The 25,221-nt window shown below is 36.4% G+C and overlaps 1 protein-coding gene across 4 annotated transcripts in view; it reads left to right on the top strand.

Moving 5' to 3' along the window:
• CDKAL1 (CDKAL1 threonylcarbamoyladenosine tRNA methylthiotransferase) overlaps positions 1–25,221 on the top strand; it is a gene marked incomplete at its 5' end in the record, with an annotated part of 690,467 nt that overhangs the window by 511,838 nt on the left and 153,408 nt on the right. For 3 of the 4 annotated variants that reach the window (XM_080655025.1, XM_080655024.1, XM_080655023.1), the window contains one exon: positions 12,285–12,465. The exons of the other annotated variant lie outside the window; for it this stretch is intronic. In XM_080655025.1, the coding sequence (XP_080511151.1) occupies positions 12,285–12,465 (181 nt within the window). The remainder of the gene's footprint in view (positions 1–12,284; positions 12,466–25,221) is intronic. 4 annotated transcript variants of the gene reach the window in all.

Genomic DNA, 25,221 nt, shown 5'->3' with positions numbered 1-25,221 from the left:
CATTATGATTGTACAACTTTATAATTATTCTTCCTGAGACCCGATGTTTAGTTACCTTCTAATTATGCTTTCCCTTTAAAGAATGCTATGATCTGGTTTGAGTCTCTAAAATTTCCATAAGTGTTTTTTTGTTCCGGAGTTTAATTTTAAAACATTAGGAAACTTGTCCAACTTTGTAGTTTTTGCCCTGTCCTGATATTCATTTAATTGGTTCTGCTAATGTGAATGCCCTTTCAAATATGAAAAAAAAATAAAGCAAGAAGGAAAAGTTGATTATTTCTGTAATTGGATTTTCTTTTGAATAAAATGATTTCACCCACTCTATATTTCTGACTTAAGGGATGCGGGTGGGGGACCAGTTTCTTTCATATTGTAGCAGAACCAGACAGAAGGTATAGTCTGTTCCAAGGTATCAGAAGAGCATATTCGTTTTGGTTGTAATTAATTACTGATGCTGAATATACTCTGGCCCCTGCTTTCATTCCCAAGTCTAAATTTCCACTGTGTGCAAAATAATTCCATCCAGGAAGAATTCTAATTACTTTAGTAATTATCGTCTTATCGCTAAATGGAATTCAGACATTTGCTGCAGTTTATAAATGTTAGAAATGTTTCATTTCCTTTTCACCTTGAATAACAGAAAAATACACATTACTGAATCTGGCTTCATTGAACCTTATAATTCATGTTACCATAGAAACAGAAAAACTCATATAAGAATTATGTTAACAGTACCATAGATAGTAAATACCTTCACTTTAACCAGCAATATCATAAAATGATCTTAATAACAGATGTGCAAAAATTCTGTGAATTTTAATATGGTTTCTTTTAAATGTTATAACAATATTATCCAGTATGCTTACTTTTAATCTTTAAAGCAATATATTTGGTTTTATGTAAGGCTTTGTGCTTATTTCCAAATATTCGTTGTAGAATACAAGCATAGCGTTATAGGTTAAAAGAACCCTCTACATAGTATTTATTTAATTTTTAATAGTGATAATTCTTTTGATTTTTGCTTAAAGTCAAACTGTATATTTTGGGTTTATAGCAGGTTTAGGAATGTAATAGGTGACACCACATTCTTTGGTAGCATCTGCTTCTGGTCGGTCCCCTCTCTTATTTTTGGCTTATTTGACAACCACTTTTCTTTTTGCATTTTAGAAATGTGTTTCCCATATACTTGACCAGTTTTTACTACATATATTTAATAGTTATTTATTTATTTTTTTTGCCATTTTAAATTCTGATTTCTCAGGATATCCAGAAATTTCCAAAGCTTTAGCAAAATCTTTTATCATTTTAACCATCTTCTTCTCTCTTTCCCTGACCCATACATACTAATTTTTTACTTCAGAAATGTAAAATTGTACCAAATTTAAACTAAATAAGTCATCTGGATTTTCTAGCTTAGTAAAAATCACTTTATTATTTTTAAAGAGAGGGAATAATTTAAAAAAAAAAAACCTAATTGCTACTAAATTTTTTTCATGAGGAGGCCTTGAAAAGCTATCTTTGATTATAAATATCACTTAAAGTTAATAACTGAATTTTATGTTAGGTAGTAGATTTTGGTTACTATTTGAAAATAATTCCTTTTAAATTTCTCTCGAAGTGTCAGAAATTTGAGTTCTACTTTGAAAAAGATCATGGCTATTCATTTGTAGGAATACATCTGTATTCTTATTGTATTTATCTTCCAAACAAATAGTGTTGGGGGGTTTAAACCTATCTTTTTACTATTTATTTCCAATTTTATTACTTTATTTTAAGAAATTTTGGTCTGTGTAAATGTGATCTCATTTAGGTAGTAGAATGTGTGCACTGGTGAAGTTGATTGTTTTGTTTGATGAGTGTCCTGTTAGGAAGAAAAGCTATGTGTGGTATTTCTACCAGATGTTATCTAATATAGGAAATTTATTATATAGAATATTGGAAAAGTAAAGATTGGGAGTTGAGGTAACCAGAGAATAATAACTGCTGAAAGCAGTCACTGCCACTCGGCTAAGGGAACAAAAAGAAGAGGTTGTGTTACTGGAATCTAGGAGCAAGGACTGTGATGCTGCCTCAGAAACAGAAGGTAATCACTTTCAGACCCCATCAGCTTCTTCCTGCTCTCACCTTCTGATCTCCTCTCCAGGCCTCCTTTCTCAGGACCTAATGGGAAGCCACTGCCAAAGGAACCAAATGGACTTTTGGGACTTCTAGCTCCAGTATTACCTGCCGTACAGAATATATGCATGTGAGGCTAAGAAACAGCAGGAATAACACCAGTTTTTCTCTCTCTCAAGTAATCTCATAAGGGACAGAGTGGGATTCATTTTATATTACTTATTTTCTATTAGGTTAAAATTTATGAAATTGATTATATCTGACCATTTTTGGTTTGCAAAAACAAACAACCCCCAAAAAACAAGTAAAACAACAATATCATATGACTCAACTTTCAGATTCTATTAAATCTACCCCTGCCATGATGATAATTTTTTTAAAATATATTTTTATTGATTCCAGAGAGGAAAGGAGAGGGAGAGAGAGACATAGAAACATCAATGATGAGAGAGAATCATTGACTGGCTGCCTCCTGCATGGCCCACACTGGGGATCTAGCCAGGAACCCGGGCATGTGCCCTGACTGGGAATTGAACCATGAACTCCTGGTTCACAGGTCGACACTCAACCACTGAGCCATGCCGGCTGGACGCATGATGATAATTTCACTCACATTGGTCAGATGAACTTTCTCTAATACATAGACTGTGTCAAATATTGCCTATTTTCCATTTTTTTCCTAATATATTTTTTTGCTGATTCAAAAGCAGTCACAGAAATGTTTCCTACTCTTACTTGGGTCACAGAAGCCTTTACAAATCAGAATGAAACAATGGTCACTTCTCCCTGCAATATATACATACAATTTTGTATGCAATTTTAGGGAGTCCACAGACTCTAAGAAAAGAAACCCTAGATTGACATAAAGAAAGGGCATTTTTGGCATTGGCATTTTTTTGTGTGTGTTTCTTTAATCTGTATTCATCTTAAGCATGGCTGCCTTAAATGTATAGTGTAAATATATACCACCCTCTTATGAGTTTTCAGTGATTTTAGGTAAATAGTGAATACCACAGTTAGAGACATAAATGGATGGGTGGAGTGAGGGAGTGTTTTTCAACCCTTATCTAAATGTTTTAGTGCTTTTTCTGTTTTCAGCCTAAGATCTTTAAGAAATTTTTTTCATAAAATTATGAAAATAAATTTAAAACTGCAGAAAATTATCTTAAATGTATTAAAAAATGTCCTATTCTTTCACTTTAAATTTATATTATTTTTCTCACCTACTCTGAGAAAAGCTTCCAGTAATATGACAAATTGAAAAGATACAGATATCTTCAATCTTTTACTAATAAGTGTGATAATAGCTGTAGACCCTTTATCAGGTTGAGGTAGTTTCCTCCTATTCTTTGTTTCCTGAGAGTTTTTTATTATGAACTAGAGGCCCGGTGCATGAAATTTGTGCACGGGGGTGTGTGTCCCTCAGCCCAGCCTGCACCCTCTCCAATCTGGGACTCCTCTCACAATCCTGGACTGCTGGCTCCCAACTGCTCGCCTGCCTGCCTGCCTTCCTGATTGCCCCTAACCGCTTTTGCCTGCCAGCCTGATCACCCCCTAACCACTCCCCTGCCAGCCTGATTGATGCCTAACTGCTCCCCTGCCAGCCTGTTTTCCCCTAACTGCCCTTCCCTGCAGGCCTGGTCACCCCTAACTGCCCTCCCCTGCAGGCCTGGTCACCCCTAACTGCCCTTCCCTGCAGGCCTGGTCCCCCAACTGCTCTCCCCTGCAGGCCTGGGTCCCTCCCAACTGCCTTTCCCTGCAGGCCTGGTCCAACTTCCCTCCTCTGCCGGCTTGGTCACCCCTAACTGCCCTCCCCTGCAGGCTTGGTTGCCTCCAACTGCCCTTCCTTGCAGGCCTGGTCCCTCCCAACTGCCCTCCCCTGCTGGCCATCTTGTGTCTACATGGGGGCAGGATCTTTGACCACATGGGGGCAGCCATCTTGTGTGTTGGAGTGATGGTCAATCTGCATATTACTCTTTTATTAGATAGGATAGAGGCCTGGTGCATGAGTGGGGGCCAGCTGGTTTGCCCTGAAGGGTGGCCTGGATCAGGGTGGGGGTTCCCTTGGGGTGTGGGGCGGCCTGGGCGAGGGGCCTGTGGTGGTTTGCAGGCCGGCCACGCGCCCCAGCGACCCAAGCAGAGGCCCTGGTATCTGGGGTTTGTTTATCTTCTACAATTGAAACTTTGTAGCCTGGAGCAGAGCCAAGCCTTCTGCTTGCTCCATGGCGGCAGCCTTTTCTATTGGGATTTGTGTATCTTCTATAATTGAAACTTTGTAGCCTTAAGCGGAGGCCTGGGCCAGCCAGGGCTGCAGAAGCTTGGCTTCCTCCATCACCGTGGGCAACCCTAGCCTCCTGCTCTTTCCAGCTCCATGGCTGCCGCCATTTCTGTTTGGGTTTATGTATCTTCTATCATTGAAACTTTGTAGCCTTGAGTGGAGGCCTAGGCCGGCAAGGACAGGTGGAAAGCTTGGCTTCCTCCATTGCCGGGGAAACCCAAGCCTCCCTCCTGCTCTCTATGGCGGTAGCCTTCTTGGTTGGGTTTATTTGCATATTCGCTCCTGATTGGCTGGTGGGCGTGGCTGGTGGGCGTGGCTTGTGAGTGTAGCGGAGTGGTGGTTAATTTGCATATTACACTTTTATTAGATAGGATGGGCATTGGATTTGTCAACCTAGCTTTCTGTATCTATTAAGAGTACTTTGTTCTTTCATTATGATTTATTGCATTAATCGATAATTGTATATCAAACCAACCTTGTGTTCCTGTGGTTAAAAACTTGGTTGAGGTGTGCAATCCTCTTTATATGTTTCTGGGTTCAGTTTGCTAATATTTTGTTAAGAAATTTTGTCTCTCTGTTCATGAGGGATATTAGTCTAGAATTTATTTCTAATCTCTTTCTCTTGTTTTCATATAGGCTACTGCTGGACTCATAAAATTAGTCCCTTTCTCATCTATCTTTGAAATGGTTTCTGTAGAACTAGTTTTATTCTTTGTTAAATGTTTCATAGAATTCACTAGGGAAGCCATCTGGGCCTGGGTTGTTTTCTTTTTTGGCAAGATTTTTTAATTACAAATTCAATTTTTGTAATAGGTAAACAACTAATCAAATTTTCTATTTCTTCTTGAGTCACTTTTTATAATTTATGTCTTTCAAATAATTTGCCCATTACTCTTTGGACGTATAATCTATATATATAAAAGCTAAGCGACTGTTACGACCAGTTGACCAAACGACCGGTCGACCGGTCACTATGACGATGCACTGACCACCAGGGGGCAGACGCTCAATGTAGGAGCTGACCCCTGGTGGTCAGTGCACTCCCACAGCCTGCACCCTAACTTCTACAAAGTTTCAATTGTAGAAGATAAACAAACCCCATGGTTGGCTCCCATGGCTGGCCAACCTCTCATGGTCCCTCCCCGCAGCTGGCCGGTCCCAATCGGCCCCAATCAGTCCCGATTGCCAGCCAGGCCGAGGGACCCCCCACCCGTGCACGAATTCGTGCACCAGGCCTCTAGTTAAAGTATAAAATCCTATTAGTTTCAGGTGTTCATCATAGTGAATCAATATTTATATACATTATGAAATGATCCCCACAATAAATTTAATTACAATCTGTCACCTTACAAAGTTAATACAATGTTATTAATTATATTCCCTATGTTGTACATCATAACTCTACAATTTATTTTGTAACTGGACGTTTATATCTCTTAATCCCCTTCACCTGTTTTACCCACCCTCTAACCTCTCCCCACTCTGATAACCACCAGTTTGTTTCTTGTATTTATGAATCTGTTTCTGTTTTGTTTTGTATATTTACTTTTTGATTCTACTTATAAGTGAAATCATACCACATTTATATGATTTTTCTCTAACTTAATTCACTTAGCATAATACCCTCTAGGTGTATCCATGTTGTTTCAAATGGCAGGATTTTCTTTCTTTTTTTTTTTTTAAATATATTTTATTGATTTTTTACAGAGAGGAAGAGAGAGGGATAGAAAGTTAGAAACATCGATGAGAGAGACATCGATCAGCTGCCTCCTGCATGCCCCCTACTGGGGATGTGCCCGCAACCCAGGTACATGCCCGTGACCAGAATCGAACCTGGGACCCTTCAGTCTGCATGCCGACGCTCTATCCACTGAGCCAAACCGGCCAGGGCAGGATTTTCTTCTTTTTAATGGCTGAATAATATTCCATTGAATGTATTGTGTGAGAAAAAGAAAACATTTTTCTATCCTTGAAGGTTTTATCAGCTCGTCTAATAATTAAGTCCACATGAGACAGATTAACAAGAGAGAATAACCAAATTTCATTTCATATGTATGTATAGGAACCTCACATAATGAGGGCGTCAGAGATGCCACATTCAAGAGAGGTTCACATACAATAAGTTAAAATGAGGTATGTATGGCATTCTGAGCTAAGGATGAGGTAAGGCACCTTGGGGATTCAGGGAGGAGGAAGATCGTTTCAGGATGATAAGAAGAGCAAATATTAAGTAATTAGTAGTTTGCCCTGCCCTATAGATAAGTCAAAAAAGTTATCTCTGATAATCTCTTATTATGAACAAGACCTCTAATTTAAATTCTTCTGAGTAATTAAAGAGGGGCAGAAGTTTCTCTTGAGCCCACAGGGTCTCAGTTGCCTTTAGCTTAAAATAATCTGCGTTCCACAAAGGCACATCTATGGGTGACTATAGATGTGCAATATATGCCACATCATCTTTATCCACTCATCTATTGATGGGCACTTAGGTTGCTTCCATATATTTACTTTTGTAAATAAAACTGCAATGAATATTGGGGTTCATATATCTCTTCAAATTAGTGTTTTTGTTTTCTTTGGATAAATACCCAGAAGTAAAATAGAAGGATTTTATGGTAGTTCTGTTTTTTATTTTTTAAGGAAGCTCCATACTGTTTTCCACAGTGGCTGCAAATTAAAGACAATATGAATAAATGGATAGATAGACCATTTTCATGAATTGAAAGAGGTAATATTGTTAAAATGTCCATAATCCCCAATGCAATCTACAAATTCAATGCAGTCCCCATCCAAATACCAATGACTTGTTTCATAGAACTAGAACAAATAATCCTAAATTTTCTCTGTCTGGTCAAAGTAGTCTTGAGAAAGAGCAAAAGTGGAGGATCATGCTCCCTGATTTCAAACTATACTACAAAGCTATAGTATTCAAAACAATATGGTACTGGAAAGAAAATGGACACATAGATCAATGGAATGGAATAGAGAGCCACAAAATACTAGTAAACCCACATATATATGGTCGATTAATCTTAGTATACTTTTAGTGTTGATCTTGACTATAGTGCTGTCTCCTTCATGCCTGAAGTTGGTCATTTGTGTCTTCTTTTTCTTCTCAGTCTAGCTAGTAGTTTAGTAATTTTGTTGTTTTATAAAGAGGCACCTTTACTTGTTCTCTATTTTCTATTTCATTGAGTTTTTGTACCTTAGTTATTTCCTTTCTTTGTCCTACTTTGCTCTTTTTTTAAAGCTTCTTGAGATGGAAGCTTAGATTATTGTCTTTAACTCTTTCTAACACAGACATTTAAATCTATAAATTTCTTTCTAAGCATTGTTTCAGCTGTATCCCATATATTTAGATATATTGATTTCCATTCAGTTCAAGTTATTTTTCCCCCTGCCTCTGTCTAGTTTGCTTTTCCTAGAAATATTGAGTAATTGTCCTGGAATTAATATCCATAAGACTAAAATATATTTTTCAACCATGTGTTTAGTTTATGCCTACTAATTTTAATAGGTCTGATTCTTTTTCTGAGGTAATAGAATTTTATGTTATTTTTAGTTTTTTTTCACGTGTGGAATTTGAAGCTAATAATTTTTTGGTCTAAGGAATGAACTAGAATGAACCTTTTTCCTATTTTTACCAGTGTAACACCAAAGTGCAAGTGAAAATCTGGAGACGAATTAAAGTACTACATTTTAATAGTATTTTAAGTATAGTATGGGATATTTGTAGTTTTACTCAAGGTAAATAAGTCTTAAAATATTGGGGCTTTTAAAAATCCTAGCATAGGGCCAGCAAATAGGTAGTACTCTCCTCACATGTCCTGATAGATTTCTTAACTGATCATACATAGCACCACTTCTGCCAACGCAGATGTATAATTTGAATCTTTTTCATTAATTCCATTTCCAAGTAATTTAATGAACCCATTTTTCCAGTTAATGGCTTGTGTAAGTCAGAAACAATAATGGGTCAAAATGTCTCTGTTTTTAATATAATTAAACATTTCTATATTCTTCTTTCAGAATTATTCTCTAATACTACTATGAAAATAAAGATATAGAAGGTCTTTTAAATTTTAAAAACACATAATACCTCATAATTATATTCATTAGACTCACAGTTTTAATAAATTCATGGAAATGAATATTAATATTTTTAATATTTTGAAAATTCAAAGCTTCTCAAAAACAGCATTTAGTCATAATTAGCATAATAAGTATTTGGATTAATATTGTATTTTACACCTCATATAATTTCCTCTTAGCCACTTAAATCATATGTAATTTAGAACTTGGTTCACTTCAAAATTTGATTTTCTCATATACTGAAGAGAATTATTTACTGAGCAAACTAACACTGTAATTATGAGGAGCTTTTTGTTGTTGGTTCAGTTAAGAAACTGAATTATTTTTAAGAACATATATAGCATCATTTGCAGATATAAAATTAATGTATAGATGAGCCTCATCAAATATTAAAATGCAGTCTCTACTTTGAAAACATTTTATAGGCAATCAGTTTATATTCTTATAAACTTTGAAACCAATTAAACTACTTTTAGTTTTAAGTTCTGACTAACATAAGTCTTTCACTAATTCAAAGTGGCCTGCTCCCTCCCCTATTATCAGTCAACTTGTTGTGTAGATTATCAAATATATCCATACATTGGACATTTCCTTCCTTAACATTTATGATGACTAGTGCAAAGGTTTGTCTTTCCTTTTTCACTGTGGGCCTTGAAGCCAAAGTAAGCAGGTGTTGCATAATACTGAGCTCAACTATCCTGGATCAAGAAGGATTGGGGGGTGGGGAGAAATCAGTAAGGTACTTTCCTGTGGGAATACCCCATAGTCTAGTGCCAAGTTTATTCTAATTCACAGCCTAGGACAATAAGGAATTTGTCTTTGTTTCTGCAGTATTTCATAGACAGTTTCTAATTTTTTTTAAATTTCCTAGGAGAGATAGACTCTTCTCTGCCATTTCTAATGTGATCCATTACCATTACTTTTACCTTTGTTCAGGAGTAGTTATAAGTATAAAAATTAGCTAATTGAAGCAAATTTTTCTATTCCACATGCTTTAATAAGTATAGAAAATGGTCTTATTAGCTGTAGCTTTCTGTAAGAGCATGTTTTTATGATTTTCCAACATAATTTTAATAATCACCCTTAATGAAGAAAATGTGTTTTTAAATTACAATAAAAATAAAAATTGTTTTTTAATATACCATTTTATTTTTCTCTATGCATATTGTCTCTTTATCATCACAGAGAAAAGTTTCTGTCTTTGTAATTTATCTTATTGATTAAAGTTCAGCCAAATTAATAGCTAAATGAGACCAAGTAGGAATCAAGAAAATATTTTTTAAAATAAATTTATCTTTCTTCTTTCACACATGCTTTAAAGGATTATACAAACTAGGTATGGAAATCTGTTATTTTAATGAAACTGCTTATATTAGGCATCCAGTAATTTGATTTTTTCCCTTGTCACATCCTTTTGTTCTCACTTATGCCCCCAAATATTTAATATATCTTGTTGAGATAAACTGTCCTATTCATTCTTATAGAACTGCATTTAGGTGGTAGAACAATCTTTATAGATAGGTATTCTGTGATTTGAAATTTTTCCTGTTGTTCCATTGATTCTATTTTGAATACTGTTAATGTTATTTTGTTGTTCTTATGCTGTTAATATACAATAAACAATTGTAGCATACTTGAAAAAGTCAATAGAGGAATGATTTTTAAGATGCTAACATTGGACCTATCAAAAGCAAAAGCAGCTTGCTTACCTAACCACTCTGTAATGGAAAGTGTTTAGTGATTTACTTTTAAATAATAAAAGATAACAAAAATTAATTGTTTATTGATGGAAAGCCTTAACTATGAATGAGAGGGACCAAAATTAAAAAAAAAAAAAAAAAAAAAACCTGAAGGAAATAGACATAGTTGCATTGAGCAGAGGGAAAACTGTAAAAAAAAAAATGTGGGTATCCTCAGAAATAAGAAAATATGTTGCATCTCTAAAATGAAATCACTGTGCTTTGAAAAGGAAACTTGGAGAAGGAGAGAAATTTAAAGTAAGATATTCAATTAAATTTTTTTCAATGGAAGAGTTGGAAGATAAAATCAACTACATCTTTCAGAAAGTGGAATAAAAGGACAAAGATTGAAAATGGCAGTGGAAGAGCTTAGAGACTCTATTCACCAATTTCAACATTTGAAGGCGAGGCATCCCAGAGACAGAAAAAATGACTTTAGCCCAGCCAGTGTTGCTCAGTGGTTGAGTGTCAACCTATGAACCAGGAGGTCAATGCCTTGTCAGGGCACATGCCCAGGTTGCAGGCTCTATCCCCAGGAGGGGTCGTGAAGGAGGCAGCCGATGAATTATTCTCTCTCATCATTGATGTTTCTATCTCTCTTTCCCTCTCCCTTCCTCTCTGAAATCAACAAAAATATATTTTTTAAAAAAAGAAGAAGTGATTTTAAAAAGAACATAGACCTAAAGAACATGACTCTCTAGATTGTATCCTGTACAAAAACTTAAATACCTAACGCAAGGCCTATTATCATAAAATTTAAAATCATTAAGAATGAATTTAATATCCTAAAAGCTTTCAAAAAGAGAGTGGGGCACATATGAAGAAGTGTGCCTCAGAGTAAATCTGTACACCTTATTAACCTTGCCAGCTTAAAGAAAAAGTTGTGTGTGGGGGGGGGGACATTATGAAATTCGGGTGGCTAATACTTTTCATTTTGGAATGCTATGTATAGCCACAATCAGTCATAGATTGAGAGTTCAGACATCCTAGGACAATAACAAGATTTTGCTAGCTCTCTTTTTTAATGACACTTCTGAAAGAATGCTCCTGTAAAATTATGGAGAATAGAATAATCAAGAATTAAGAGGACATGGGATCCAGGAAAAAAACAGGATTGAAAAAAGGAGACCAAGGAATAACATTCAAGTATTACAGCTGCTTTATTATGAATGCAACACACACTTGAAGAAAGTAAGAGTGGCATTTCTAGAGGGGATGGGAGAGAGGATGGAATGGAACTGGTCAATTATATAATACTAGAGGCCCGATGCACGAAATTCCTGTAAGAGTAGGCCTTCGCAGCCCCAGCTGCCTTGGGCCAAGGCAGCAGCCCCAGTGACTACCTCGGCCCTCACAGCCCTTGCTTCATTTGGAAGGTCGTCCGTATGGTTGTTCCACTGTACAGCCGTTGGGTCGATTTGCATATTATGCTTTCATTATTATAGATATTGAATGTTTAGAAAATAGTTTTGGTTTTTGATAGACTTGATGGAGTTTCTGGAAACATTAGCATAGATACATAGAATATTTAGAATATTGAGAAAAATTTTTAAAAAGAGACAACTATTTACTTTATGAAAAATTCAATATTGTGATAAAAGAAACTTCATGATAGTATACCAGTGGGCTCTGCAATGAACAATATCTTTGCAGTTATACCAATGAAAATACTATGAATTTCACCCCAAATTGTGCATGATTGTATAGAGAAGGGAGGGATAGAGTAGTTTAAAGAACTAAATCCTCATTTACCTTAATAGAGAAGTCAGAAAATATTACATTAAAATAAGTAAATCTAGGAATAGTAGGATAAGTATCTTAAAATAGGAAAGAACAAAGAAACATCTTAAAAAATTAAAAATGGGTACCTCTTGCAGATGACAGGGGTCCACTGTTTTTCTTAAATTCTTAGTATTTAGGGCTCTTTAAAAATATTTGTAAATATCTCTTTCCTGAAAGTAAAATTTAATTCTAAAAGGAACAATGGTATTTAAAATATCAGGGAAGTAGAATAATTATAGATTGCAGTAGAGTTTTTATATTTTTGTCTCATTATATTTTAGAGTTCCTGGAATAACTATTGCTACAGATATTATCTGTGGTTTTCCTGGAGAAACAGATCAAGATTTTCAAGAAACAGTGAAACTTGTTGAAGAATACAAATTTCCAAGCCTCTTTATTAACCAGTTTTACCCAAGACCAGGAACTCCTGCTGCAAAAATGGAACAAGTTCCAGCACAAGTGGTAAGATCATTTTCTGTAAGGTATTGTGTTTAGCAAATAGCTATAAAAATGCATCTATGTTGCCTATCTTAGCACACTTGGCTTACATTATAAAAGATGAGGAGTTTTCCAGTTGGAGTCAGGGTGGGGACCTTAGATAAGTTAAATGACCTTAGGCAACTAAAGTGTCACCTCTTTTTCTTTTGAAGAATAAGGTTCAGGTGACACTGGGAAGGAACATTTTAACTATTAGTATTTGCCTATGTTTATAAAATAAATTCTTGGTTCAAAACCAGGCAACATTTAAATATCTGTGAGCAAAGAAGGCATCATATTTATACTACTTTTTAAGAGACCCTTTCATAATTTGCTTATGGTTTTCCTGTGTTTTCCATGGTATAGATTTGATGCTTACTATCTATCTGTCTATCTATCTATCTATCTATCTATCTATCTATCTATCTATCTCAGGTATGTGTTGATTTTGCAGTAAACTTAATATAATTTTATTCTTACATGATCATAGATATAGTACAATAAGATGACTTAAAATAAATGTGAAAAAGTTTGAAATCCAGTAAAGGCAAACTGTTTCCCAGAATGGCCCAGAAATTAATGGTCTCAAACAAATATTTAGTTTCTACGTTCCATAGCTGAACATGGAAAAACATAGAGCCTTAAGAGGAAGTAGAATTTTTTTAACTGAAAATTTTCTACTTTGTTTCTAATAACTAAAAAATATTGTGACCTGCCATTAATTTTCTTCAAATGCTTTCATGAATAAATACTAGAAAGTATAACCCAAAGCTTATTGTTTATATGCATATATATGTGTATATATATATATATATATATATATATGTCTGTGTGTGTGTGTGTGTGTGCGTCTTTTTGCCCCAGTAAAACTGAAGTCAGTATCATTCTTTCTTTTCTCAGACTTTTCTTCATTTTTATTTTACAAGTTTCCTTGTATACAAGGATAAAAAATACAGGGTTTCCCAAAAAATGTATACACACTTTGAATAATTATACAGTCATTGTTTATTAACATGCAGTTCATTTTCAAAATTTAAAAGAATCTACAGAAATGAATAATTTTTTTTTGTCAACATCTGTTTTCAAACTGATTACTGTTCTGGTCCAGTCACTGCTGATAATGCGAAGCAATGGAATCGCAAACATCAAGAATCATTTCGTTCAGTATTTGTGTGCCCTCTATTTGTCAACTGTTGCCAGTTTTGTACCATAAACTCTATCTTTTATGTATTCCGATAAAAAAGTCTAGTGAATAAATTTTCTTTGTTCAAAGCTTAGTCTGGTTTCACCCATTATTTCAAATAAATTAAATCTGAAAAGCAATGAAACTTAAGTGAGTTATCAGCTGTTAAAGTGTGTACCAGTATACATTTTTAGGGACACCCTGTATTTTTGCAAGTAGCTATCGTTCTTCTATTTTCATGGCTATATAGTATTCCATTGCATATAAATCCCAATTTATACATCCTATTGCTGATCATAATCTGAATCTCCAGTGACTTGTGTATACATCGAAGTTTGTGAAGTACTGTTCTAGTTCACTAATCCCTTGGTCATCTGTTTTTAATCTGCTGTCAAACTTTCTATAAAACCTCTAATTTTAGTTTATTTTTAACTTCTATAATTATAACTTGATTCTTGTTCATAGGTTTGAGGTTTCTAATGAAATCCTCATATTTTCTTTTGTATTTTTTAATATATTACTTAGTTATCTTAAAGTCCATTCTGAATTCTCTAGTAGGTAGGCCTTGTCTTGGTTTGTTTCTTTTTTTTTTTTTTTTCTTGACTTTGACCAGTTGTCTTCCCTTTCTATGCATCTGATTATTTTTAGTAAATGATGAGCATTGTTCCTTTTTTTAAAAAAATTATAGGGCCTTGGCCATTGTGGCTCAGTTGGTTAGAAGGTCACCCCATACACCAAAAGGTTGTGGGTTTTGTTCCTGGTCTGGATATCCAGCTTTAGGTTTGATCCCTGATCGGGGTCAGCGCAGGGTGGGTTAGGTAGGCAACCGATTGATGTTACACTCTCTCTCTCTTTATAGAAAAATCAATAAAAATATATCCTCAGGTGAGGATTAAAAATAAATAAATAAAATAAATTTTAAAAACTCTAGCATCTAGACTATAATCTTCTAGGAGAATTTAATTTTGCTTCTACCAGGCTCTAAGGTAAAGACTGATTAATTTGTCTGAGATTGACATTTGTAACTGTTTCTCAGTCTGTCTCAGGATTGGTTTATTTCTGGTTTGCCTTACCTTTTTAATGCAGCCTGTGGTATGCTGGTGTTTAAAACTGACTCTTGGTAGGAAGTGTTCCAAGTTGTAGCATTTGCCAATTTCCATGGTGTAAACATTGCCACTGTATCAGTTTCAAACTACCAATGTGCCATCACTGGACACGGAACTGGGAAGAGATGCACACAGTCAGGTGGTAAAAGCTGGATCCTACGTACCACTGAGTGGAGCTCTTCTTGTAGTGGGAACCAGGACCTTTCTTTTTGGTAGGTCTTCAACACTATTTCTGTCTCCCCGGCTCATAAGAATGCGTAAACCTCTGAATAGTTTTCTAGCCTCTTAGCTTTTGGGTGGCTACTCAGCCTCCCAGCAACTACTTACAAATTAATGAGTTCCTGCAAGAGAAGAGTGGCTCCAAGTGTTGAGGTAATGGATCTTGGTCCCTCAGGTCATCACTGCCTTCGTGATTTTTGATGTTCAAACAGTAAATATTATAAATTTTATTCACCTTTTCTTATTGTTTTTGGCAAGATTTTGATCTAATACAAGCTAGTTTGCCTTGGCCAAAAGCAGAGCAGAGCTCATCTCCTCGAATCAGCTGCAGATGCTTTGTTGTTATTCTAGTCTTTTATCTTGTAAACATAGCCCTTAGCATCTTCCTTACATGTTTAGACTTTAGACACCCAGTCCTGGCATAGTAGAACCTTTTTTATTTCTTTTTTTTACATTTTATATTTTAGAACTATGTTAGGTTGACAATAAAACTGAGCAGGAAGTACATAGAGTTTCCATATATTCCCTACTCACACACACATTCAGCCTCCCCAGTATCATCCCACATCAGAGTGGTCCATTTGTTACATTAATGAACCTACACTGACACATCATTATCACCCAAAGCCCATAATTTACATTACATTTCACTTTTGGTGTTGCACAATCTATAGGTTTGGACAAATGTGTAATGACTATACCCACTGTTATTGTACCATATAGAATACCTTCACTGCTCTAAAAGCCCTCTGTGTTCCACCTGTTCATCCCTCCCTCTTCCATAACACCTGGAAACCACTGATATTTTTACTGTCTCTATAGTCTTGCCTTTTCCAGAGTATCATATACTTGGAATCATACAGTATATATTCTTTTCATACTGGCTTATTTCACTTAGTAATATGCATTTGAGTAATATTCCCCATGTCTTTACATGGCTTGATAGCTCATTTAATTTTAAAACAACACAAAGGTATTGTCTCACAGTTTTTGAGACTGGAATTCCAAAGGCAGGCCCCTGCTCCCTCTGCACCATGAACAGGAATCTTTCCTTGCCTCTTCCAACCTGTGTGGTTTGCTGGTAATCTTTGTCTTTCTCTTGCAGCTGCATAATTCCAATTCCTGCCTTCATTGTCACAGGGTGTCCTATGTTTCTCTGTCTTCACATGGCTGTCTTCTTGTAAGAACCCCAGTCATATTAGATTAGGGACCCACCCTACTCCTCATCTTAATGTGTTACATCTGCAGTGACCCTGTTTCCAAATAAGGTCACATTCTGAGAGATGGGAGTTAAGACTTCAACATATTTCTTTTTTGGGAGATACAATTCAATCCATAGTACTCTCTCATTTCTGTAATTAGGTTCAAGGTAAAAACTGTAGCCTGGAATAATTTTATCTTTGTAATATCTTGAATCTTAAATAAAGAAACAAGCATTAATAATAAACTATAGAGATCTGCCATGAAAGAGAATAAGTGATATGCATTTAGTCTTCTTTGTTCTCCTAAATTTATAAAAAATTAATACTGGTCTAACTGTCTCAGATTATGAAGCTGCTTAGCAACTAAATAAAGCATTGCAACAAAATGGGTAGCAATTCTTTCTTATCTAATATATTTCCCAGTTCCTTGCCCAACAAAATCAACAATGAAAGTGGAATCTAACCCATTATTGGAAGAAGAGCACAATACCATTTGCTTTTAAATAACAGCTTTTTATTCTGGCTTTAGAATGCCTCTTAGTGGAAGTATATTGTTTTCTTAGATATATTTTATTTCTACTAAAATCAAGCCCCCCCCCAAAAAAAAAAAATTTGTCCCATATGAATGACATAAAATAATTTCAGAACACTTTTCTCTTTCTTTATAACTACTTTTACATAAATACTAGTATTAATATAAATAAATTTCATTATATTTAATGTTTTATAGTAGAGCTTTGATAAATTAACTAAATTATGTGTTTTTCTTAATCATTTAAATCATTTAAATGGATAAAGCACATTCAGTTGAATTTGGCACTTACATAGATGGGAGGAGTAGATTTTTTTGCTAATCCTGCTAAAAAAGAGTTATAACTTTCTTAAATGTATAATGAAAATAAATTAGGCAATATATTTTCATGAACAGGGTAAACTAAAATTTATTTTTTCTTAGCTTTTGCAAGATTATTTATATAGGCGATTTAATAGTGAAATCACCTAAACCAGATGAATGTGACCTTTGACTTTTAGTTGAAAGGTCAATTTTGCATGTTTATATTTTCTATTCTATTGAGTCTTCCTTCATTAGTCTTCATTAATCATAAATAATTCCAATAGTACTTTTAAATTGTGGTTGAGATTCTTAATTTGCCTAGAAAATGTCCTTAAGTTTAAAAAGTCGTTTGATCCTTATCTCTTCTGACTTTGTTGTTAAGAAAATGCTGATGAAAAATAATAGCATGATGAAATCTTTATTGTAAGAGATCCATGACTTGAAGAAAATGTCTTTAGACAAGGAGAGTGGCTGTTGGAATGTTCATATCGGTTTAAAATGTAAAATTGTGATATTAAATCCACCTGCTTGCTCATCTTAAGTCTTGGAAACAGAGTGTAAAAATAATATATTTAAATAGATGTCAGCATGAAAAAATCATAACACACTTACTTGCAATTTCTAGCTTATTTATCCTACAGATAATGAGGCCACAATAGTACTTCCTGCCTCAACCCTGAGGAAAGGGGGATTGTGTTCCTGAGAGGGCTGGAGGGCCATCCTTGGGGCAGATAGATACAGGCAGTTTCGCTAAAACTGTCCACAGTAGTTTTCCCTGTGAAGAAATGAATTTTTGTTAGAGGTATTCAAACCAAGGCAAGGTGACCACTTGGAATAGATATTGAATCAGGAGTGTTCTTAAATGACAATCAGAAGCTTGTTCACATAATGGCTTTCCCAAATCTAGCTACCTGTGAGTCCAGGACACACTTTATTTTAAAAAGCAAAATAGAGAAACATACTATATAGAAAGAACTTTGCTGCTTTCTCTAAATGTTTTTAAAACTTTTTGTTGTTTCTGAGCATGATTCTAAAGTTTAACAACTCAGTATTTTAGTGTATAAATTGCCTTAAATGAAGAAATCCTGACACTTTACTAGGTAACATAATTATATTACTTACACAGTCCCTGATTTTCAAACTAAACTTTTTTTCTTTGGGGGAGAGGGAAAAAATATTTTCAAGAGTTTTATACTCTAGATTTTCAGGACATTTTATTCTAGATTGAGTCCCAAACACACCTTTTGGGAAGCCCTCTTTTCTCAAGATCTTTTTTTTTATTTTGACTTCTCTTTTAGAATGAATATTTTGTGAATCTTATGCAATTAATTGTATTTAGTCCCTCCAGTTGGTCTTTTTAATTCCTCATTTCAGGACATATCATTTCTTATTTTCATTTTTGATGGAGTTGTTGTTTTTTCTGACCATAGCTTTGTTGTATTTAGAATTCAGGAGATCATGTAATAGTCTTTTAGATGACTGTAGTAACAGCAGGGAAGTAAGAACTAGCGTATAATCTAGAGGGAGTGTTGGAAACCTCTACCTTGTATGAGTTTTATTATAGGTGGTGTTCATTTGACAAATGGAGAATTGAATTTAATAAGCTCTGAGGTCTTTGAAATTCTGCTTAATCTTTGATTCTCTATTATATGAAATAAGACCACCTTTTTTTCTTGTTGATCCCACCTGGGGATATATTTTTTTCATTGATAATTTTAGAGAGAGTGGAAGGTGGAAGGGAATGAGGGGGGGGGGGGAGAGAGAGAGAGAGAGAGAGAGAGAGAGAGAGAGAGAGGGAGAGAGAGAGAGAGAAAGAGGAAAGAAAGAAAGAAAGAAAGAAAGAAAGAAAGAAAGAAAGAAAGAAAGAAAGATCTATGTGAGAGAGACACATTGATTGGTTGCCTCCCGCACACTCCCTGACCTTGGCCAGGATCATACCTGCAACCCAACCCAGGTACATATCCTTAACCAGGAATCAAACCTGCAACCCTTCAGTACACTGGCCGACACTCTAACCACCTAGCAACACTGGCCAGGGCTTAAGGCCACCTTTTAAACCATATTTATAAAGTTTAGGTGTTTTGTTTTTTCTATATCTTTGGCCTAAATATGTTATCTAAACTTTCCAACTTTTTCACCTTTTACTCTATTATAAATCTGCTGACTTTTGTTTAATCACTTTACTCATTTTTTTCTGGAATATGAACTAGGAGTTCTGTAACCTAGTTAAATTAATTGTTTATGGGGGTTGAAAATGGCAGCAATGAGACCCTCGGTCGTGGAAAGAATATGGTCCCCCAAAGATTTCTATGTCCTAATCTCAAAACCTGTGAATGTGCTACCTTACATAGTAAAAAGGACTGTGCAGATATGATTAAGTTAAAGCATTTGAAACGGGGAGATTATAATGAATTATCTGGTTGGCCTCAATGAAAGTTCTCAGAAAAGGGACACAGGAGGTTTAAAATTAGAGGAAGGACATGTTAGGACGGAAACAAAGATCAAGGATAGAAATGTGAGTAAAGACTGCAGGCAGCTGCCCGGCCAGATTGCTCAGTGGTTGGAGCGCTGTCCATACACCAAAAGGTTGTGTGTTCACTTCCTAGTCAGGGCACATACCTAGAGGGGGAAACTGTATCCTGGGGGGAGGACTAAAAAGAATGCAGGCAGGCCTCTAGAAACTGGAAAAGGCAAGGAACAGGTTCTCCCCGAGAGCCTAAGCAAGGAGTGCAGCCCTGCCATACCTTGGTTTTCTACCATAAAATGCATTTCAGATGTCTGACCTTTAAAACTGTAAGATAACAAATTTGTGTTGTTTTAAGACACTAAGTTAGTGATAATTTGTTATTGCAACAGTAGGAAACTAATATACTAACTGTGGAGTATTTTGATCTGGGAGCATTGTCTGGCTTTTTGATACAGCTAAGTTAATTGAGCTTTCAGCCCTGTATGCTAACCAGAGTTTGCTGTGCCACTTGATGACACATGGTCATTCCTGGGTCTGTGAAAGCTTATACTTGATGCTACCTGCAGGCACAATAATCTGTAGCCCTAATCCTAATAATGACATAACAAAAATAACAATAAGGATTAACATTTATTTAGCAATTAGTGTATGTTAGACATTGTTCTGAGCACTTCATATCTATTACCTAATTTCATTCTCACAACTTTGTGAAGTAAGCACCACTATTATAGTCGTTTTGCACAAATGATGAGGAAGCAGAGGCTACGAGTAATGAATACCTTGCTTAAGATCACAGAGAGATGTGCCTGCCTCCCTCTCCACTCTTAGATCCTGCCATTCCTTCTAACACACTTGATGCACCCACAACACCTGGCTGCTTATGGTTCCCCACGTGCCTTTGTGTTTATCTTCTCTACCTCCATTTTCCTAGAGGAATCAGCATGGGAAGAAACCTGGGAATAAAGAGAACATGGAACATTTAATGAGCATAAAATGCATGATATTTGGGGCAGTTAGGTATGTTGCAGTTTTTGCTTGATTTTACTGGGGTTGGGGGCAACCTGTAGGTGTAGGTTACTGTCAAAGAATAAGTCAGGAGCTGTAGGCAAAGCCTAGAATAAGATGCCCTTCTAAGTTAAGTAGCTTTATACTGTCCTGTGGGATGGAGCAAGCTACTAAATAGCAGTGATCATGTGTTTGTTTTGAAAGCTCATTCTGGTGTAGTGGAGGGGAATAAAGAGTCAGAAAGCCAAATAGGAGATGGTGCAAGACAGGTGTGGAGACTAACAGGTGAGTTATTCGTGAGACCTTCAATAAATACTCTCCTTTTGGACTTCATTACTCTAAGTCCCAGACTTAGTTCCATGTCAGCAAAGTGGTTCTGTGTTTAGTGGAGAGTATTTACTTGACAGAAGGTCACTTAATTGGCTTGTGATGGACTCTGGGCTCTCAGGTCAAGTATTGGTAGGCCAGGACATCTTATAAGGACCCTTAACCATGCCTGACATTCAGGGCATTACAGCTTCTTTCTGCCTTTGCTCCTCCTGGTACTGTTGATGTTCTGTTTCCTGATGGCCATGAGATTGCTCCTGGACCAGCCTGTGGTCACTTGTACTTCAAAGGGAGAAGTGCCAGCCCCTCCAGACCCCTGTCCTTGTCTGCTCTCTCTCTTCCCCCACACAATTTTATCTCTGCCCAAACTGTGTCTACATGGCAGTTACAGAATTAGCTTTTACCTATAACCTCTTTATCTTTCTTTGTGTTTTTGTTTTTCTAAGCACCGTAAGATAAGCTTATCAACTGTGTGTGTGTGTGTGTGTGTGTGTGTATGTGTGTGTGTGTGTGTACCTATAGAAAAGTCTGGATTTGGGAACATTGGAAGAAGCTGGATCATTCTTTTTTCTTTTTCTTTTTTCTTTTTGAGTAGGAAAATTCCCTTTTGTCCTGCTCTCACTCTAAAAGACTGAAGGAAGGCGGGGGGTGGGGAAATGGTGATAACATTTGGAGCTTTGAAGAATGAAAATGACAATAATTGTTAAGTCTCAGCTGTGCAGAGGGAAGTTCAATGTCGATAATGTGTTGGCCTTGCCAGTACTGTCAAGCCCTTTGGTTGTCTACCATCTTGAACCCGAAATGTTAGAGAATTGAACAAGTGTGATTCATTTGGAGTAACCAGAAGCAGAGTGTCTTATCAAAATCTCATGAAAGAAAATAAGTGCTCCTTCTAAGAAGGAAGTGCTCCCGGGGGCGAAAACAGTATGCATGATATGGCTGATGTAGGACCTCACCACCCTGCAACCTGTGCACAGGGCCTTGTGGACAGCACAGGAGAGAGGTGCCCCCTGAGAGACCTCTTTAGTTTTCATTGCCAGAGTGACTTTTTTTTAAGAGCATGCCCCTGAATCCTCTCAGCCTGAATCACTCCTTCAGAAAACCCCAACCCTCACTGATCCCATAATTCCCCACCTTCTGAATCTGACCTCTTATCTGCTGTCACAGAGCACTGCCTAACTTTTTATTAAGTCCTGATGTGACGTTGATGAACTGAATTCCACTATCACATAAATCATCTTCATGTAGTCAGACCCACAGGACAGGACGTGTACTAGACATATGTAGGCTGTAACTGCAGGATGGAGCCATGGTTTTGTGGGATTGGTTTCTGTTCAGGATGGTAAAGATAAGAAAAGGAAAACACAGATTTTGTTGATATCTAGAGCCCTTTCGTGTGATTCTTCTGTTAATTATAAGTTATTGAAAGAAAAAAATCAGGGTTGACTATACTTTGGGATCATGGTTTGTCTTGGGAATCTTAGTATTTCAGGTGTTCTAAAATAAATCAACTTTAGGACTGCAAAGAGTCAGATATGATTTGAGAGCTTTCAGTTCAATGGTAGCAGTCTTAATTTGTACTTCATAGTCAGCCCATAGAAAATCTTTTTAAAAATCATGTAGAAAAACTACACTCAGCTTGTTTCTTATGATTATTTAATTTTTTTGCTTTCCTTTTGTCAATTTTTTTATCCTGCTTCTTTTCTGAATGTATAATAATCAAAACAGTAGGAATAGGTGTGGTTGTAAGTTTTTCTTTCTGGTGGTGAATGGTGATGGGTACTAGGGTTAAGAAGGACTGAGTGAATTTATATTAAATAAAGAGAATATAAATTCCATTCTTTGGCAAGTCATCTTTATTATATTTCAATCTATTTTTTTCAGTAGTGATTACATGCCTTGTTTTATATAAGTTTCAGAAAAATTGCAAGGATTTACTTAATTCTTATATGTCTTTCATATGAATTTGGTTTATTAAAATTGTATTCAATTCAAAATATTCAACTTGAACTCACTTTTTATTAGTTTAATAACAACTTGAGAAGTGAGTAGACTCTTGGAGCTACTTCTAAAGATAAAGAACCTTATAAAACTGTACCTTATTTTTTGATGTTCTGCTATTTTTTCTATAACTATGGTTCATTAATTACTCTATGTTTATTACCTTCCAAGGGACTTATAAGTGTAGTTCCAAGTATTAGAGCTACTGTTAAATGTGTATTTAGGTCAACATAATATATTCAGTAATATTAACATGACACTTTTCTAAACTCTTGCCTCTTGTTTATTTCATAATTAAGGACTAACAAGTCAAATATATTCAGATAAGCATTTGAATGGATAATAATAAAATGTACTCTATTAATTATGTTCTATCTGAAATCTTATATCTAAGATGAGTATCGTGATGCTTTATTTTTGCTACTCATAATAAAAGTACCTTTATAGAAGTGGTAAATAAGACTAGAAGTTATAAGGGCAGGAAAATGAAGCTTCCATTGTTTGAAAGTTAACATGTGCCAGAAGCAAGCATAGTCTGCTTTTTTTGTGTGTGTGTGTGTGCTTTGTCTCATGTTATTCTTCCAGGTTCTGCTATTATTTTTCACTGAGCCTCAAAGAATTACATTTGCCTAAGGTTACATGACTAAGTCAGATGCCTGAGACTTAGACTCCATTCTTCCTCTGCTCCACACTCATATAAACAGTAGAACAGACATTTATCCCAGAAATTCAAAATAATTCTAAAACTTTTTGACCAAAAAAAACTGTTGGTTTCCAAAGTTGTTTTTCTATTATAGCAATGATGTTTTATAGGCCCTAGAAATTTTTTTAAACTTCTTCCTCCCCCACTCCAGACATTTATTTATTTATCCATTTATTTATTACCATCTTAACCATTTTTTAAAATCTTTATTATTGAAAGTAATACATACATCTCCCTTTTTCCACATTGACCCTCTTCTAGCCTATGCCAGCTCAACCCCAAGAATGATTTTAAACTTATAGAAAAGTTGTAAGAATAGTATATTTCCAGTAAAGTCTTTACCAAAATTTATCAGTTTTTAAGATTTTGCTAAATTTGCTCTTCCTCAAAAATAGACAAAATTATACATAGATATTTTCCCCTGAACAATTTCAGTGTAGATTACAGACATACAGATTACAGACATTAACATTTAGTGTGTATTTTCCTAAGAATGAGTATCTTCTGTAACCATAATATTGTTGTCAAATTCAGAAGATTTATCATTGATACAGTGCTTTACCCAATCAACAGTTCATTTCAATTTTGTCAAGAGTTCTGACAATGTCCTTTATAGCTATTGTTTTTTTTATATTGGACTCAGCTCAGGATCAGGTCTTATATTTAACTAGTGGCCTGGTGCATGAAATTCCTGCGGGGTAGGAGGTGTTCCTCATCCCGGCCTGCACCCTCTCCAATCTGGGACCCCTTGAAGGATGTCCTATTGCTGGTTTACAGGGATCGGGCCTAAACCGGCAGTCGGACATCCCTCTCGCAATCCGGACTGCTGGCTCTTAACTGCTCACCTGCCTGCCTGTCTGCCTGATTGCCCCTAACCACTCTGCCTGCCATCCTGCTTGCTCCCAAATGCCCCCCCCCCCCCGCCAGCCTGATCACCCCCAATGCCCCCCCTGCTGGCCTGCTCACTCCAAACTTCCCGCCCCCCTGCTGTCCTGATCACCTCCAACTGACCCCCACTGACAGCCTGCTCACCTCCAACTGGCCCCCCTGATGGTCTGCTTACCCCCAATGGCCCCGCCCTCCACCAGTCTGATCACCCACAACTGCCCTCCCCTCTTGGCCTCTAATCACCTCTACCTTGGCCCCGCCACCATGGCTTTGTCCAGAAGAAAGTCCAGAAGGTCTCCTGGAAGGTCTCCCAGTCTAATTAGCCCATTACCCTTTTATTAGTATAGATAGAGGCCTGGTGAATGGGTGGGGGCCATGAGGGTCGTTTTCAGGCTGGCCACACCCCCTTCAGGGTGGGGTCCCCGCTGAAGTGCCTGGCCAGCCTGGGTGAGGGGCTGATGGCTGTTTGCAGGCTGGCCACGGCCCCCGGCGACCCAAGCTCCCTCCTTTTTTGCTTTTTTTTTTTCCAGTGCCTCCTTGAGCAGAGGACAGGGCCAGCTGAAAGCAGGTATCTGGGATTTATTCATCTTCTATAATTGAAACTTTGTAGCCTTGAGCAGAGGCCAGGGCTGGCCAGGGTGGGCAGGAAGCTTGGCTTCCTCCATCGCTGGGGGCAACCCAAGCCTCCTGCTCGCTCCAGCTCTGTGGCTGCCGCCATCTTGGTTGGGTTAATTTGCATACTCACTGATTATTTGATTGGCTGATGGGCATGGCTTGTGGACATAGCAGAGGTACAGTCAATTTG

The sequence above is a fragment of the Plecotus auritus genome (assembly GCF_963455305.1).
Source record: "Plecotus auritus genome assembly, chromosome: 2".
NCBI lineage: Eukaryota > Metazoa > Chordata > Mammalia > Chiroptera > Vespertilionidae > Plecotus > Plecotus auritus.
Note: the sequence above shows the minus strand (reverse complement) of the source record. Positions and strands in the feature narration are given on the sequence as shown.